We start from the raw sequence: 13,587 nt of genomic DNA on the forward strand, positions 1-13,587 counted from the left end.
ATGCTATAAAGAGTGGTGTTAAATAATAATGACGTTATTTTAGGTGTTAGCCACATATGCCACACACATCATTTATATAGTGCTCCTAAATTTTGGATAGGTTAGATATTGAGGGGCAATAATATTATTGTCAGATATGTAAATGAGCAAATAATGTGGGTGACCCTGTGGAGCCGTAACTAATGTTACCTATTTAGCAAGTAGTGGACAGTTATTAGTGGACCCCATATGGGATTGATTATTAGGAAATGGTGTGCAGCTTCATTGCTCTATTATGATATCCGGCTTTGCAGCCTCTACTTGTGGCTTTCAAGTAATCAGTTTCTAATTTTGTTTCATATATCAGTACTTTTGCCCTTGCTATGATGGTCATTTGCAATGTCAGGATCTGATTTATTATACTCATATTTAAAAGGACTAACCGTTACTATGGATTTGCAATGTGGCTGTCAGTATGTGCACTTGACAGGGGACATGTTTTAAAAATAGGTGTTTCTAACCGATAGCCCTTTCACTGAAACATGTTTTTGACCTGATATGTACTAGTCTATTCTGCTTGAAAACTAAAAACATTTACCGTGCTAGATCTAAAAGATGTTCTCCTTAAAATGGGGTTATTGGCTACAGCTAGTAATTACTGTAGAAATAGTAATTCTGTTTGCATTTTAGGCAGTGTTTCATTCTTAGCAATCTATAATTCTCCTCTATTATTACAGGGTGAAATTGGATCTGCAGGAAACAGTGGTCCCACTGGTGCTGCTGGTCCTAGAGGTGAACCAGGTCCACCTGGTTCTCTTGGGCCTGTTGGACCTGCTGTGAGTAGATACATTCTTTTATCTGTTTTGGAAATAATTTGCCTACAAATTCTTACTAACGCAACCTTGTTTTATATTGATTAGGGTAACCCTGGTGCTAATGGAGTCAACGGTGCTAAAGGTGCAGCTGTACGTATCAAAATCTGACAAATGAGGTTTTTTTGACCAAAGTCATTTATGGAAGAGAGGCAAAACAATTATGTTGATCTGTCTCTACAGGGTCTCCCTGGTGTAGCTGGTGCTCCTGGTTTGCCTGGTGCACGTGGAATCCCCGGTCCCCCAGGACCTTCTGGTCCAGCTGGAGCTAGAGGACTTTCTGTAAGCAAACTTGATATGGTTTTATATTTAAAGAATACTGACTCAGAAATATAGGCACTAGGAGAGTTAACAGGGTTTTTTTATCAACTCAATTTTCTTTTTGATTAAAATTTTAATGGGATACAAAGGCAAACCAAATAATTTGATGATTTTGTGGTGATCTTAATAATTGTGTTCTTGGTGCAGGGTGATCCTGGTGTTTCTGGTGGAAAAGGAGACACTGGTGCCAAGGGCGAACCTGTAAGTCATTTTTACCAAACTCTTACCTGCTGTATGGTTGTTTTTGGTTTGCGGTGTAGGCATGTAGCTTAATATGCATTCTTTTTTACAAAGGGTTCTTCTGGTCCCTCTGGTCCTGCTGGTCCATCTGGAGAAGAAGGCAAGAGAGGTCCCAACGGAGAAGCTGGATCATCTGGGCCTGCTGGCAATGCTGGAATTAGAGTATGTTCTCCACAGTCTCATTATTAGTTCAGAACAGGTGTCAAATGCAGGACAATGCAAGGCAGAAATCATTATATATATATCAATTAGTAAGGAGACAGTTAGCCCAAAATGCCAGTCATACATTACGAGTGCACCAAGTATTTCACTACGTTTTTATTGACAGATCTTTGCCTTGAGTCAGTGCCATGGCAAAATATAGTATCTAAAAATTACACCTTTCTAACTGGAAGAAAGGTTCGGGTTATATCTATGTATGTTGTAGTTTACAGCAGTGTTTCAGGCAGCAGCCCCAAAGCCGCCCCCCCCCCTCCCGTTCCATGCTTTCAACTTTTAGAGGCCCATTTATCAAAGTCTGAATTTATCTCAATATTTTTTGAAAAATACTCCAACCAAATCCGCACAGGTTTTTCCCCTTGTTTATCAATACATTTTCTGTTCAGGGAAAAAACCCCAAAAAATCATTAAAAAACTTTTCCACCCAAAAACTCTGATTTTTGCCTGAAAACCACAAAATCTATTAAACAAAGCCCAGCAGGGATCAAGATATCTTCGGGTTTCTCCCATTGATTTATATGCAACCTTGGCAGTTCTGAAATGCTGGATTTTCGGATTCTGACTTTTTCCATCCTCGATGTATAATAATTCCAGAAAAATTTGTGGTTTTTTTCACTAAAAATTTGAATTTTATAGTAAAAAAACAATTTTTTCTGTTTTTTGGCATTCAGAATTTAATAAATAACCCCCTTAGTGTTGGAGTGGGTCCAGGGGCGGGCCACATTGCTAGTGCAGTGAGCGCTATTATGCTCACTGCACTAGCAGAGCCAAATTTCCGTGTTAAAAAATGAAAATTCTGCTCTTAAAATTACCGGAGGCTGCTCCATGTCGTCTGAGGCAAGGTTCTGGCGGCCCTGGTAGTTTATCACCATTTTCCAAAAGCATTGTGCCATAGTGTATAGCATGTAACATACAGACACACCAAGAACAAAAATAATGTGAGACCCTAAATGTACTCTGTTATGTCATCTTTGTGAATATTGACATAGTTCTGTTTATTCATTTTAGGGTGTTCCTGGAACTCGTGGTCTGCCAGGCCCTGACGGTAGAGCTGGTGGAATGGTAAGTGATTTGTACTTAAGTCATTGGTGGATGTTACCTAACTTGACTATTCTTTCATCTGTTTTAAAATGTCATTGTTATTCTTGCCAGGGTGCTCCTGGTAGCCGTGGTGCTTCTGGTCCTCCTGGTACAAGAGGTCCAAATGGTGATGCTGGACGCCCTGGAGAGCCTGGTCTTCTTGGTGCAAGAGTAAGTTCAATGTTATGCAAATGTAAACCTTTAGAACACTATTAAGTAAATTCACTAGTCCATTTAGTCACTGCTTACATCAGTTAATGTCATGGAAAACGGCAAAATGATCATCAAAATGTTAGAAGTGAAGAGATGCACCAAAGATAAGAGAAATTGTGTTCACACTGAAACAGAGAAAGTGCCTAGTTAGCTGAACCAATGTGTTTAACATTTATCAACTAGCAGAACGTATATATTTGTTTCTTAGATTTGTCTTTATCTGTAGAGCAATTCTGTACAGACTGTAATATAGAGCCCAGTGTCAGGCAGTAGCTGCAAACTATTGTGGAATAAAAAAAGACGAACCTCATTCTACATTTTTTATATAAATATTTAACATCATCTATACTATGGGGTTAAGTATTGCACCTGTGCAAAATAAGTTGTTCTTGAAGTGGGAACAGTTCAGGAAGTGGCAACAAAGGTAATGAAGGAGGTTGGTTTTTCATTCAGAGCAGGTATGTATAGGGAGTTCTCAAGAGAAACCTTAAGGAAATTCAAATATTGACAAAGGGAGGGGATGTATTTGCAGTGTCATTGTGGAATTCTTATATATGTAGCAGTGGATGACGTATTAAGTTCTGCCATGAATTGAAACCTGAAATATGCAAATTATATATATGTTTTTGTTTTGTTTATCTCTACTATAGGGGCTTCCTGGTTTATCTGGCAGCCCTGGTCCTGCTGGCAAGGAAGGTCTTGCTGTAAGTTCAACATTCTACAAATATTACATAAAAACACATATTGTATAGACATATATACAATTCTGGCATATTAGGGAACTTAGGAGGTGCCCCAGGGCACTCATACATGGAAGAATAGAAAATGATAGCAGCTATTTCATTACTAATAACATAGATTAGGATGATGTTCCCCTGCCTTCTGTATAGTTATTCCATTATTTGGTACATACTTTGGAAATATTATCCCTATACTATACCTATTTTACTTTAAAAGTGTGGTGTTAATGCACATACCCATCCTAATCATTTCTAACATATTGTCAGTAAAGTTACAATAAACACAATTTATATTCATGACTAAAAAGCTGCAGTAATACTTGTGATTTTCTACAGCAGTGTGTAATCTAGTGTAACACTTTTTGTATAAATGTCCTTTGTAATGTTCTAAACATTTTTAGACCTAAAATTAAACTTATTTCAATTTAAATTATTGTGTTATATTAAATGTGCTACAAAGTAGCAATTTAATCAACATGCCCAAATTAGACCCAAGATAAGATATGGACTGTAAAAGAAAATGGTAGCTAAAAATCTTTATTCTTTCTTAAGGGTCCTCAAGGTATTGAGGGTCGTAGTGGTCCTGCTGGTCCATCTGGCCCAAGAGGTGAACCCGGTAGCATTGGATTCCCTGGTCCCAAAGGTCCATCTGTAAGTGTTAAGACCATTTGTTTATTTGCAATGATATACTAACTAAGGACACAAATATAAAAATAAAATTAATTTGCATTTGTCTCTGCAAACAATGTATAATATTTAATAAACTTTTTTTTTGGATTTAGAAATATTGATTTAATTTGTTTAGACTTTATTTTTTAAATAGGAATGGGTATCTAATGGTTAAGTCTCCTTTCCTTCTTTATTGATAACAGAATAGTAAGGCCAGAGTTCTTTGAGATCTGGTCTGAAACCCACTGTTTTCGTCATGGCAGGATCAATGAGAAGAGAAAACTTCACATTCTGGGTCCCTTTCAAAAAATAAATATATATATATCTATATATATATATATATATATATATATATATATACAGATCAGCATATCAGCAATATTAATTTAATAGGATACTGACTATGTCTGCAAAGCCATCGCCTGGACCCAGTATCCTAATGTTAGCTTTTTTGCCTAAGAAGAGCTTTAGGGAGCCTACTTACTGCAGTGCCATGTAGTCCTGAAAATTTTGGAGAAAAAATGGCCACCCCTAGGATATCAGGAACTGGGGAAGGCACTGCTAAAATCCTATCCATATCTTTTTTAGTCAAGGCAGCTGATAATTGCTTAATTCAATTACTGGTGTTACATTGGTAGTAAACAAAACATATGATTCACTTTATCTTTTCAGGGTGAGCCTGGAAAGAATGGAGATAAGGGAAACCAAGGTCCTGCTGGAAACAGAGTATGTATAATACAAAACATAATGTGCTATTGTATGTACAAGGTGTAATTCATGGCTATTTTTAGTATTTATGTCACAGGCAGTGCCACTCCTGCCATGATACAAGGTGAGAACCTGGGCTCAGGCAGCACTTTTACAAAACTGGCCCAAAGATACCCGTGGTTGCTTTAAGAGACAATAGAAAATTGGCTCTTCTAGTGCACAAAATTGAGTTGCCCACATTATGTGGGATGGGGTTCAGAAAGGCCCCTGGCATGGGATGTCCAAACGTTTCAGAAAATAGAAGATTTAGCAAACTTGAACTTTTTGACAGCCATAGGTTTGTTGAATTGATTTGCAGGTAGGAGATCTCTAATCCCATCCCATAATATAATATTAAAAGCAATGGCAATTCATAAAAAGTCGTATTGATTTTGTATGTCTTTCCATTTTGCTATTGACTTTTAATGCAGTGTCACATTAGTTTATTCTTTGTTAACATATTTATTTAGTTTACATACACTAAGGTTAATTTAAGAAGAAGCACAATTTTGCTAGTAAGTAGCAGCCATTCAGATGTTTGCTTTAAATAACCAATAGTAAATGCTACCTTCTGAGTGGTTGTTGCGGAGCAACAAATTTTGCACCTATTACTACAATACTGCTTATTCTAGTTTTGTAGAACTGCTGTCTTCTAAACCTGTAAATATGGCAAATGTGCTATTATTTAGGACAATAACTTGTTCTGCAACATAATGTTTAATTTTTAAGGACCAACAACATCATTTAAATGTTCTATGTTGAATCTATTTAGGGAGCCCCTGGACCCGATGGTAACAATGGAGCTCAAGGACCCCCAGGAATTGTTGTAAGTAGAGTCTCCTTTTTTAATTTAAATTATTTTAGTGTGAAGCTAGCCGGCAATATTTCTGACTAATGTTCTTATTTAACTCCTGCTTTTAATCTGCAGGGCAATAATGGAGACAAAGGTGAACAAGGTCCTGCTGGTGCCCCAGGCTTCCAGGTAACAATGCACTCTATGCAAATATATATATTTGTTCAAACAAAGATTTGTCTATATATTGTTTAAGCTTGTATCTTGGTGCAAAAATGTCACCCATACATATATGAGAGAAAAATAATCTAAATCCTCTTTCATTTCATTTGTTCTCATGTATAGGGTCTTCCAGGCCCCGGTGGTGCTGCTGGAGAACTTGGCAAACCCGGAGAAAGAGTAAGTTATACCCACCACAGGCATAGCCTTAAGAGCAGAGAAGCTTTAGATATGTATGTTTGAAAGAAAAGTGGCATATCAACCTGTAGGAGTACTACTGAGATTTAATCATAGCCCCTGTTAAATAATTCCCAAGTCCCTATGCTCAATTTAAAACGAAAAATGCATTAATTTAGGCATGTCAATTAAAACTAGATTCCTGGGAGAACCCTGGTTTCAATATGTTTCCTCAACTGGATTAAGCCATGCCATTCTCTCAAATTGTAACAAACAAGGGAAAGCTGTGCTCACCAATAATTTTTAAACCATTAAGCGGAGGTGCAGTGAGACTCTGAGCTCAATCCATTATATCTTAAGGATATTGATAATGGGTTGAGCGCAGAGGACTTTTTGTAATCCTCTGACATTGGTTATCTTTTAATTATCTATGAGCAGGGTAGCAGCTCCTAGCCCCACTTGAAATAAATATATATTTAGCTGACACTGCGAAAGGCAATGACGCCTATCACTATTTTTGCCCCCCCACTTACACTTCAAAAATAACTTCCTTTAACACTGTTGAGATACTGTTGAGATACACTGGACCTAGGAAGCTGGAAGAAAAGTTTGGCTCCCAATTATTTTGTGGTTAACAGATGTATGGTTCATTAAAAAAATTTCTTAGGACTATGATTTCTATGCCTAAATCTAAGTACAATAGGGAACCTATACTTCTCTAACCCATCACCCTACCTTAACTCAAAATCACCCTTGATATAACAGATAAATACATATTCTGCATTTATTATTACTTTATTGAATCATGAACATAATGTTTATATCTTGTTTAATATGGAAAAATGATATAAATATTAAAAAAAACAATCAATATACCACCCACTTCCCTCTGTAGTCGCATTGTTTAGAAAATGTAAGGGAAACATTAGAAATTAGAACAGTTCTGTTTCATTTGCTATTAGGAAATACTTGTCACTGAGCTCATAAGCAGACTTTCTCTTCATTTCTTAGGGTGCTCCTGGTGACTTTGGTCCTGCTGGCCCAGCTGGCACAAGAGTGAGTATAAATCATTTGTGGAAAACACAGGTTATAGTAACTTGCACACAGATATGTGAAACACAGATTGGTACAGCTTACAGATCTACTTTTGTAAATAATAGCAAAGAAATATAATGAAGCACAGATCTCCAACCTGCCACTCATTAACTGTTTCTATGCAATTCCCAGCACCTTCTAATAGCCAACATCTCTGGCCAACATTGTCCAGCCAACATTGTCCATCTCTGTTGGATTCCCACAGGCCAGATGGATTTTATATGATGGATTTTTTATGATCCTCAGTGCCCATAAGCTCATAAAGTTGTTTGACATTAATTGATGAATAAATGTGGCCAATCACATATGATTTAACTTATAACAGGCCCAAATATTTGGGCAGTACTTTTCTAGATATTAAAGACCATGCACTGATTTATCAAATATGTTGGGCTCATTTACTAGCACAAATGCAAAGGCTTAAGATTGCCCTCAAACAACATCCATTATAACCCTATTCACAAAGTCATTTATATCTGTCCACATTCCTCTATATTTTCCCTTGCAATTAAATTGCAATTGCAACTGGTATGCAAAGAGTCTATGGACCCAAGGCAAGGGAACCCTGTAATTAATGCAATTCATACCTTCATACCCATACTGACACCAGCAAAACACTAAGGATTGACCAATGTGGAAGCCAATTAGTATCCATTTTAAAAAATTGGATATGGCACTTATTTTTTAGCTACAATCAGACTGGAATTCTGGAAAATAATGCTGCTTTGTGGGTAAACAACACATATTTGGGTCCACTTCTGTACTTTGCACATTGTTCTTACTATTGTAAGTTAGCCCCAGAGAGAAACATTTTTTAATATGTGGAGTATGCTTGACGCCAAATGCCCACAATATTCCATACAGATTTATTATAAAATTTATCCTAGAAATTTCAGAACTGTGTGCCATACTAAAACGGACACATTATATCAAGAATATTGAGAGTGAAGGCTGCGGGGGATGCCAACGGACTACCAAGCAATGAAAATAGCATATACTAAAAGCCTATCTATGGCTTCTCTGGAATTCTAGCTCATCAAATTGATTAGGCTCGGAGGTAGAAATAGAAACAGAAAGTACTGTTGTATGAATCTCACTTAATTGGATTGCATTCCCATTTAATAAAAGCTGAGAGGTCAGGCTATGTAAAACCTGTTGGCTGAGACCTTCCAACAAACAAAATGATGTACTGTATTTTATGATAATAAACTATAAAGCAATCATTTAAAATGTGTATTTATCCTATGCATATTGTAGTTTATCAGTCTTGCCTTAAATTGACATCCGTACTATTTGTAATTCTAGGTTATAACATGGATGTGTTATGTGCTGTGAAAACAGAACCATAGATTAATATTATTTGCACATATCAGTATATATTGATTGTAAGCTCTTGTGAGCAGGGCCCTCTGATGCCATTTTATTCTCTAACTTCTGATTAAATATTCTTTGATTTAACTTTTAATTGTTCTTTAAAAAAAACCTAGGGTGAACGTGGTACTCCTGGAGAGAGTGGTGCTGCAGGTCCATTTGGACCTCTTGGACCCCGAGGCCCAACTGGTGCACCTGGAACTGATGGAGCCAAGGTATGGTTGTGTTCTTTGCAAAATCTGTATTATATAAATACACAAATGCAATTTCAAGCTTCTGTAGCTTCCACTTAAAATGCTGCAGGATTTTTGTTCAGACCCTTTCCTGACACTTGCTTCATTTTGTTAATAATAAATTCCCATTATTACCTGAGTTATACAGGTTTAGGAGATATTATTTGGAATACATGGGGCATGGGGTTTTCCAGAGAAGGGATCCCATACCTGTATTTGTAGTTAAAAGTTTTGGCTGCATGGGTCATACATCTGTAGTTTGTGCAATATAATGTTTCTGTCTAGTAGAGAACTGATTGGGCTTTGCTGTGATGTTCTAGGGAGAACCCGGTGTAGCTGGATTAAATGGTGCTCTTGGACCATCTGGCCCTGGTGGAATCCCAGGAGAGAGAGGTGCAGCTGGTGTTCCTGGATCAAAGGGAGAGAAGGTACCAACAATGACCATTATGTATTAAAACAAATATGGTTAATGTGCCCCATAGTATAGTATAAGCCATAGACATATATTATTCAGTGTTCTGCTGTGTTATTCCTAAAGGTTACTACACATATCATATTTGGACTGTTAACACATAATAAACATTTGTGAGGTGCAAATTAACATACGTTTCTGATCTTTAATATATTCCTTTGTTTCAGACTTTAATTTGCATCAAATCAACCTAAATTTAAGGATGCTAACATTTTATTAGTTACGCTTTGCATGCTTATTCCATAAATTTACAGGTCATATTTTATTTAGACACAATTAATCTTTCAGGCATGAAAAGAGCTAGAAAACCAGACAAGGGACAGACAGACAGACAGATAGATAGATAGATAGATAGATAGATAGATAGATAGATAGATATGGTAAATATAATATGTAATCTTTTTCTGTAGGGTGACGCTGGCCATGCTGGAGAATATGGTAACCAAGGAAGAGATGGTTCCCGTGTAAGTACACTGCATTATTGAGATTATCCCCATTCCAATGTTATATGTAATCTTTTTTTTCTTTTTCTTTTTTGGTATAAGAAAATATGATATAAGAAAATATGATATCAGGCTCTACTTTGCTAAACCAAGACACACAAAATCCAATCCGTTGCGTAATTATTTGAGATTTATAAACTGGAAAACAAAAATATGACAGCATCTCTGTTGTATTATATAATTGTTTTTATATATTATTATTTTGGCTATTAAATTCATTCCATCCAATATTTCTATGCACCCATTTATGAACACATGCCTAAGTGTGGTGCTGTAAAATGAACCAGTGAAGAGCACACATTGGTGTCAAGCCATTTATTGATTCGGCACATGCTTCTGCACTTCTATATGTTGGCCAATGGGTCCTGCCTCTTCATATGAATCGTGTGCAACTGCACTTATTGACACTGGGGAACCCTGGAGTCACCCTGTATCTGGCAGTAGCACCAGGGAACCCACAGCCGATTGTGTTGATAGCTGTACTAGACTTACTCCCAGTGAATAGGATGAAAACACAGTACTGTCCATTTTGACACATAGGGCACAACTGCAGCCACAATTATTGTGGTATTTTGGGGGGGGGGTGCTGCGTGTGGGTAAAAAACAAGCATCTGATGACTTTAAGGTAAAATTATTCTCTTCTTTTTTGCATCACTGTAGCGGGAAGATACATCTAGTAGGGGTCTCCTGGTAGAACTTAATCCTCGTTGAACATTTTTTTCCAAGTCTCTGTTAAAGTCAGAGTTTGTTTATATTTGCCCACTGGATATTTGCACGCACTAAGACAGAAAATGACTAGATGCAGTTTATCATTTCTACTGTCTACTCTACTCCTGAGTATGTAAATTACCCTTTTAGTGTTTGGGGTCAGCAAATGACAGTGACTTGGGCAAATGAAAAGAGCTATTTCTCTAAAATATAATAAACGATGAGTCTTTTAGTCTGACATTGTTGATTTAATTGTAGTTTGTTATTGTTCTGTGGCTAAAATCCATATTCTATTTTTTGTTATTCCTTAGGGTCCTGCTGGTGCTTCCGGTGCTCCTGGTCCTGCTGGTGCTGCTGGTGATCGGGTAATGATAAAATACATTTACACCCTACTACTTGATGGACAGTAACCACAACATGAAATGAAGGCAATATGAACCAGAAAAGTTATTGCTGCTATAATCCATTTATTTATTATGGTATAAATTGGAATATAGCACAATAAACAACAGATTTTTGTTATGACATCTGCCAAGTTAGCTCCTTTAATGTAATGTTTTTAAATCATACCAACAACATGTATCAGTCTTATCCCTCTGTTAATAAGACCTTTGTATTCAGCATCCCTGCCTGCAATATATTTGTCTAAATATTGTCTGTTTTCTATTTTAGGGTGAATCTGGCCCTGCTGGACCTGCTGGTATTGCCGGTCCTCGTGGAACTCCTGTAAGTAATACTGTAATTAACAGCAAAAGCATTTAGCAATGTGGACATAAATAATAATCTTGTACATTATGCTAATTCCTCTTTCTTTTTTTTAAGGGTGAACGTGGTGAGGCTGGTCCAGCTGGTACTACTGGTTTTGCTGGTCCTCCTGTAAGTAACTGACAGTGAAACAGGCAATATAGTTTGCTGAATCCAATCTATTATGTGATTATAAGATTATAAGTGTCAGTATCACTTTAATGCTGTACTTGTTACCCAATAGGGTGCAGCTGGTCACACTGGTGTCAAGGGAGAAAGAGGACCAAAAGGACCAAAGGGTGAAGGTGGTTCTCCTGGCGCTCTTGGTGCAGTTGGCTCTCACGGACCTGCAGTAAGTAACACTACCAATACCGAAAATGGAAGAATTACCACAGAACATAGGGATCTATGCTTGGTTAGAAATTTGCGTTGCAACAAGGAGTTCAGCCCTTGATGGACAAGCCACATTTAGTATTAAATCCTTTGTTTTCTGGGTTTGGCCCCATGCCATTTCTGGGCAACATTTGGTTTAACTTAAAGCCTGCATACACAGAAACAGAGTAAATCTCTGTATTCATAGAAAAGCACTATTACTGCTTTTTTGCAGTAATCGGTTACATCTAGTAAGGATTTCCTACCAGAACATTACATTATGAACACTTTATTCCAAGCCTCTGTAAGGGGCAGATTTATTAAGGGTCGAACTGCATATTCTAATTCAAATCTTTTTTTATGGTCAAAACTCTCAAACTCGAATTGTGAATTATCCAAACTTGATTTGAGTTTTAATTAAAATTTCAAACTCAAATTTGACTATTCACCACCTGAAACCACCTGAAACCTGCCAAGTTCATGTATAAGTCAATGGGAGAGGTCCAGGGACCAATTTGGACATTAAGAGGCATATTTATCAAGGGTCGAATTTCGAATTGAAAAAATTTCGAAATTGGTCAAAAAGACCAACCAAAATTAAGTTGAAGGTTTTTTTTTGGTTGAATAGGTCCATTTCAAACAAATAGGTCCGTATTCGGCAGCTTTTAGGTGGCGAATGGTCGAAGTCGAAGTTTAAAAGAGACAGTACTTTTCAAAGTTTTTTCAAATTCGAATTTGGACTATTCCCTAGTCGAAGTACACAAAAAATAGTTTGAAATTCGAATTTTTTTCATTCAAAAATTCACCTCGACCTTTGATAAATCTGCCCCTAGTAGTCATCCAGACATTCAAGTTTTTTTTGGAGAAAAAACTCGAATCAAGATTAGTCGAGTTCAAGTTTTCGAGTCGGTAAAATTTGTGTGAGTTTTAGATATTCGGGGTTTTTTTTTAATGAAATAACCCCCAATCAAATTTCAAGTATATTCGAATTTAAAGGTGTTTAACAAAACTCACACCTTTTATAAATGTGCCTACTAGAATCAGAATTTGCTTGGATACACTTTAATATTTGCCTACTGGACATCTGCTTGCACTAAGGCAGGATATGATTAGACACACTTTATCATTTGAACTACATGTATGAATGGTTAGAAGGAAAGTTCACCTAAAAATTAAATGATAGCATGTTCTAAGCAACTTTTCAGTTGGTCTATTTTATTTAGCATTTTTTTACATGTAAAGCCTTCCCATTCAACTAAAAAATGTTATCTGGTTGTAGACAATGGAAACATTTTTAATTGGTCTTCTATAAAAGCTGTTCCCTATTGATTCGCCATTCTGACTTCCTGGTTGCTGCATAGTTGCTTGGGTAATAAAACAAATCTCAGCCAGATAACAGTCTAAATCTCAAGCCTGAGGGCTGTAGAAGAAAAATAACTTAATTTAAAAATGTAAAACATTAAAAAATGAAGACATTGCAAAATGTCTTGGAATGCTAACATACTGTATACAAAAAAATGTTAAGGGGGAGACGAATTACAAAACTGGGGTCTATATACTTTTAGAATTCTTTACTACTGTCTACCTGCAGATGTCAGGGATTTTCCAGCCCATGAGCAACCTGGCCTGAGGCTTTCCCATGCCTTTTTATACCAGCACTTAAAGGGGAACTGTCACCCAGACATAAAAAGTTGTATAATAAAAGTTATTTTCAAATTAAACATGAAACCCATTTTTTTTTAAATTAAAACATCCATACCTATTATAAACTTGTTTAAAAGTCTCAGCTGTCAATCATATATTGCCTGTCCCTCTTCCAT

At 36.7% G+C, this 13,587-nt stretch overlaps 1 protein-coding gene across 3 annotated transcripts in view; it reads left to right on the forward strand.

The window, feature by feature from the left end:
• The window catches only part of col1a2.L (collagen type I alpha 2 L homeolog), a 37,863-nt gene that overhangs the window by 13,725 nt on the left and 10,551 nt on the right, over positions 1–13,587 (forward strand). For all 3 annotated transcript variants that reach the window (XM_018266288.2, XM_018266289.2, NM_001087258.1), the window contains 21 exon segments: positions 717–815; positions 900–944; positions 1,035–1,133; positions 1,320–1,373; positions 1,467–1,574; positions 2,640–2,693; positions 2,784–2,882; positions 3,575–3,628; positions 4,217–4,315; positions 5,006–5,059; positions 5,853–5,906; positions 6,009–6,062; positions 6,219–6,272; positions 7,281–7,325; positions 8,852–8,950; positions 9,289–9,396; positions 9,851–9,904; positions 10,963–11,016; positions 11,324–11,377; positions 11,474–11,527; positions 11,640–11,747. In XM_018266288.2, the coding sequence (XP_018121777.1) occupies positions 717–815; positions 900–944; positions 1,035–1,133; positions 1,320–1,373; positions 1,467–1,574; positions 2,640–2,693; positions 2,784–2,882; positions 3,575–3,628; positions 4,217–4,315; positions 5,006–5,059; positions 5,853–5,906; positions 6,009–6,062; positions 6,219–6,272; positions 7,281–7,325; positions 8,852–8,950; positions 9,289–9,396; positions 9,851–9,904; positions 10,963–11,016; positions 11,324–11,377; positions 11,474–11,527; positions 11,640–11,747 (1,503 nt within the window).

Source organism: Xenopus laevis, chromosome 6L, assembly GCF_017654675.1.
Source record: "Xenopus laevis strain J_2021 chromosome 6L, Xenopus_laevis_v10.1, whole genome shotgun sequence".
Lineage (NCBI taxonomy): Eukaryota > Metazoa > Chordata > Amphibia > Anura > Pipidae > Xenopus > Xenopus laevis.